Source organism: Danio rerio, chromosome 4 (assembly GCF_049306965.1).
Source record: "Danio rerio strain Tuebingen ecotype United States chromosome 4, GRCz12tu, whole genome shotgun sequence".
NCBI classification, from domain to species: Eukaryota; Metazoa; Chordata; class Actinopteri; order Cypriniformes; family Danionidae; genus Danio; species Danio rerio.
The window spans coordinates 8200001-8205000 of record NC_133179.1 but is presented as its reverse complement, the minus strand read 5'-3'; the positions used below and the strand labels follow the sequence as shown (position 1 = coordinate 8205000).

Below are 5000 nucleotides of genomic sequence, written 5' to 3'. Positions count from 1 at the left end.
TGTTTCTGCAGGCATATCTATATTCACACTGAAGGAGGTGCAGCTCCAGCGAGATCCTGGTTACAGGAACTCCTCGTACCCAGAGACAGGTGTGTGTGTGTGTGTGTGTGTGTTTGCTTTACTCATTCACAAACTGTTTATTCTGTTCTATCAGTCAATCAGCGGCTCATTACTAAAGCTCAGAGACATCTGTAGTTTCTAGAACTGACACTAGAGGGCAGCCGTAACAATTGAAAAAATAAAATAGTAAGTGACTCACGCCGCGTAATATATTTAAAAATATTGATTAACAGTAAAAAATGTATTTATATATTATTTAAAATATTTATAAAAAGTTTCTATGCAACATATTTAAAATAAATATATGAGCTCAAATAAATAAATATAAAAGCTTATTTATGAATAAATAAATAAATAAATAAATAAATAAATAAATAAATAAATAAATAAATAAATAAATAAATAAATAAATAAATAAATAAGCTTTCCAGGGCTTGTTAGTATAAGACAAATTAAAACATTAAAAAAATCACTTTTAAATTTGTCCAAATTAATCTCTTAGCAATGCAAATTATATATATATATTTTTACTAAATATAATTATAGAACATTATTTTATTTAATATTATAAAACATTTTGGCACTAAAGCAAAATCTATTATTTTGTCTCTATAATTTTGCATGTGATCATCTATCACTGATAGTTTTTGACTACAGTAGTTCCTCGCGCGGTTCACCTTTCGCAGTTTTGTGAATTTTTAGTGCACTTTGCCTTTTTTTTTTATTTACACAGCGCATTATGTTTTGCGTCCTGATTGGCTGTAGACCCCTGTCAATCAATCTCCTCTGTGTCTCCTCACAGTACAGAATGCGTTCAGCTTGCAATTTAACATACATCTTGATTGCTAGCGGTGCGAGTTTCAAAAAAGGATGCATAAAGGGTTTTAACTGTCCACAGCAAGACCATCATAAAGGGGGTCTAAGTCAGGGGTTCTCAAAAAATTTTCATCAAGTACCACCTCAGAATTTTTTTTTCTCTCCAAGTACCACCGTTTGTATTGAAATACAGTAGCGTATGCCTAATTAAGCAGCTACAACTCTACAAAGTTCAAAAGCCAGGCAGATTAATTACTATTATTATGAATTTTTATTATTGTCAGCCACTTTAACCAGTATAAATAGTTTTAACATTTACACTGTACTATGCTTACAGGTAAAAAAGAAATAAAACATCAATGTTTAAATCAAAAAGTGCTTTTAAAAGTTCATTAAAAATGAAACTGTTCTTAAAAAGTGAAAAGAAAACTGCTGTACTTAAATGTAAAGTGTTATCATAAAGTAGCCTATTCATCAAAACCTAGAAATGTCCCCTGGACCTCATAAATATAGGCTATATGTCATCATATTCATATATAAACTCTTTTTGATAAATTTTTAAATATATGTTGCATGTATATTGGACTAATTTGCATATCTTTAAAATCTAAACATTAACTTGTATTTTAAACATGATTTGGATTTGCATATTTAATTATAAATAAGATCTGCTTAGTGCGGGTTAGAGTAGGTTTTGTGTGTCAGAAAAGCAAGTGATTAAACTATACCTGTCAAAATTGGGACATAAAAATACTGGATTTGCCCCAACAACAATTACAAATATGGGGAGGAAATTATTGTTAGAACATTGGAAACTTGAAAATAAAATAAAAGGTTTAGCTGATTTATTAATATCAATTTACTGATCACATCCGTGTTATTGTACGCATCAAAGGGTTAAAAGAGTGTTCATTTTTTTTACTTTAATTATTCAGCGATTCCTCCGCGTACCACTAGAAGGAAGCCTGCGTACCACTAGTGGTACATGTACCACAGTTTGAGAACCACTGGTCTAAGTGGCAGATGTGATGCGTACAATGCCTTTAAGTGTGTCTGGTGGGCACTCGACTTGGTGACTGTGACCATATGAGTTTTGTCATCTTATATTAACCGTCGCACACCTTGTTCTCTTCTGTCTTTTTCTCCTTCACAGGAAACAGCAAGAACAGACGGCAGAGCATGCTGTTTTAAAGCTGCGTTCCCTCTCACACACACACACAAACACACACACACACACACACACACACAGGCTGATGGCTGTGCAGTACAGACAGACAGACTCTCTTTAGTGTGTGCATGCGTGATGATGAGTCTCTCTCTCCAGCATGCAGAGCCACAAAAACTCCCATCATCCTCCTCCTCGTGTGCAAACGTGTGATTCTGTACATATTTATTGACGGAGGGGTTGTTTTTGCTGCTAACTGACTACTGTCTCTTCATAACTTCCTCACATCAGTCCCACGTCGATGAGGTTTTTTAAATACAAAAAAACGAGGATTATAATTCTGTTGAAATGTCGCAGCTGTCCTTTCGTTGGAGTGTTTGGAGTTCCTCATCATTATTTTTGGCCTGGAAAACTAAAAGACTGGCTCATTCCGAAACGTGTCATTTCAAGAGAAATCCAAAATAGCGCCCCGAAAAAAGTGGATGTTCCTCAAAACGGGGACCATCACCGAATCTGAAAGTGTGAAAAACAAACACTGGACCAGCAGGAACTTTGTGACCTCAACGTTTTCAACTTCTGCTCTTCTTCAGAGTGAAAAAAGAAGAGAAGAGCTACCTGTCGGGATTGAAGTGTGTGAATGACGGATGCTTTTTTATTTCATTTAGTTTTGTATTCTTTATTTCACAGTTGGAGCTCATCAAAGGATTTTTCTCCTATTATAAGAAACAGTTCACACACAAATACCGATTCACTCACCCTCTGTTTCTTCTCAGAAGAAGATATTTTGAAGAATGTTGGAATCCATAGTATTTATTATGCAAATCCAAGATGGAATTTATTTTTAATTATCATGAATCTGTGACTGCCAGTTTCTAACATTCTGCTTTGTGTTCTCAGTGAAACTGAGGTAAACTATGAGCAAAAATGGATTTATTTTGTTCCCGATTATAATTGTTTGAGGTGAACTGTCCCTTTAACAGAGCTTGGCAAGTAGAAATCTTTATATTTCATTTTTTGTTTGTTTGTTTTTTTCTGTTGGAGCTCATCAAAATGACTTCTCTCCTACTAGAAGAAACAGTTCACGCAAAAAAACAAAGAAGATAATAAGAAGATATTTTGAAGAATGTTCCAAACTGTTGAATTCTATAGTATTTCATTTCTATTTACGACTACCATTTTTCCAAAATTTCTCCTTTTTGTTCTTAGTAAGTAAACAGTATTTTTCCCTTGATCGTTATTTTTTTTTTTAGGTGAATTGTCCCTTTAACAAGAGCTTGGCGACTATAAATATGTTGTTTTTTTGTGGGGTTTTTTGTTTTCAATTTTGCAGTTTTTTTATACTTTATTTTACAATTGAAGCTCATCAAATGACTTTCCTCCTATTAAAAGGAACCGTTCACACAAAAACCGATTCAGTCACCATCCGTTTCTTCTCAAAAGAAGATATTTTGAAGAATGTTCCAAACGGTTGAATTCCATAGTGTTTCATTTGCATCTATGACTCCCGGTTTTCAGCATTTTTCAATTTTATTTCCTTTTTGTTCTCAAGGAAACTCAAGTAAACTGTGAACAAAATGGAAAGAAGATATTTTGAAGAATGTTCCAAACTGCTGAATTCCATGGTATGTCATTTGTATCTATGACCACCAGTTTCCAACATTCTTCAAAAATCCTCCTTTTTGTTCTTAAGTAAACTGAGCAAAAATGGATTGATTTAGTTTCCGATTATAATTGTTTGAGGTGAACTGTCCCTTTAACAGAGCTTGGCGAGTAGAAATCTTTATATTTCATTTTGTTTGTTTTTTTATTCTTTATTTTACAGTTGGAGCTCATCTAAATGATCTTTTTTTGCTATTAAATGGAGCAGTTCACACCCCAAATAACGATTCACTCAACCTCTGTTTCTTCTTAAAAGAAGATATTTTGAAGAATGTTCCAAACTGTTGAATTTTATAGTGTTTAATTTGTATAAGACTACCCAACATTCTTCAAAATGCCTCCTTTTTGTTCTCAGCGAAACTCAAGTAAACTGTGAGCAAAATTTGGTAATTTTTTTCCTGATTATACTTTTTGAGGTGAACTGTCCCTTTAACAGAGCTTGGCGACTATAATTATTTGTTTATTTCATTTTTGTGTATTCTCTATTTTACATTTCGAGTTCATCAAAATGTCTTTTCTCCTGTTTAAAGGAACAGTTCATGGAAAAAATATTCAGTCACCCTCCGTTTCTTCTTAAAAGAAGATATTTTGAAGAATGTTCCAAACGGTTGAATTCCATAGTGTTTAATTTGCATCTATGACTCCCAGTTTCCAACATTCTTCAAAACGTCTCCTTTTTGTTCTCAAGTGAACTGTGAGCAAAAAATGGATGAATTTTTTTCCGATTATAATTGTTTGAGGTGAAATGTCCCTTTAACAGAGCTTGGCGACAATAAATATTTATATTTCATTTTGTTTGTTTTTTATTCTTTATTTTACAGTAGGAGCTCATCAAAATGACTTTTCTCCTATTAAAATAAGCAGTTCAAGCTAAAAAAAAAAGGGAAAAAAAACGAGTCACTCACCCTCCGTTTCTTCTTAAAAGAAGATATTTAGAAGAATTTTCCAAACTCTTGAGTTTCATAGTATCTAATTTGTATCTACGACTACCGTTTTTCCAACATTCTTCAAAACTTCTCCTTTTTGTTCTCAATTAAACTGCGAGCAGAAATGGATTGATTTTGTTCCCGATTCTAATTTTGAGGTGACCTGTCTCTTTAACAGAGCTTGGCGAGTGTGCGCTGCTTGTAAAAGAGCGTATGTGTGTGATGATGGAGATCAGTAACTGTACAGAGCCTGTTGAAGATGAGCTAGTTTCATTAACAGTATTACGAGATTTTTGTTTAAATGTTACATATTATTGACCCTTCTGTGAATAATGGTATCTCAGTGTGGCATGTTGGAGTCCGACTGTCCCACA

At 33.5% G+C, this 5000-nt stretch overlaps 1 protein-coding gene and 1 long non-coding RNA gene across 4 annotated transcripts in view; both read left to right on the top strand.

Moving 5' to 3' along the window:
- The window catches only part of LOC141381591 (uncharacterized), a 419099-nt gene that overhangs the window by 204353 nt on the left and 209746 nt on the right, over positions 1-5000 (top strand). The gene's annotated exons all lie outside the window — the stretch shown is intronic.
- cdk17 (cyclin dependent kinase 17) overlaps positions 1-5000 on the top strand; it is a 96305-nt gene that overhangs the window by 90893 nt on the left and 412 nt on the right. For 2 of the 3 annotated variants that reach the window (XR_012401654.1, XM_021475145.3), the window contains 2 exons: positions 12-89; positions 2030-5000. The exon at positions 2030-5000 is cut by the window's right edge and continues 412 nt beyond it. Coding sequence is in view for 2 of the 3 variants with exons in the window: in XM_021475145.3 (XP_021330820.1) it covers positions 12-89; positions 2030-2067 (116 nt within the window). In the remaining variant the exon portion in view is untranslated. The remainder of the gene's footprint in view (positions 1-11; positions 90-2029) is intronic. The other variant, NM_001201357.1, reaches the window with a different exon arrangement.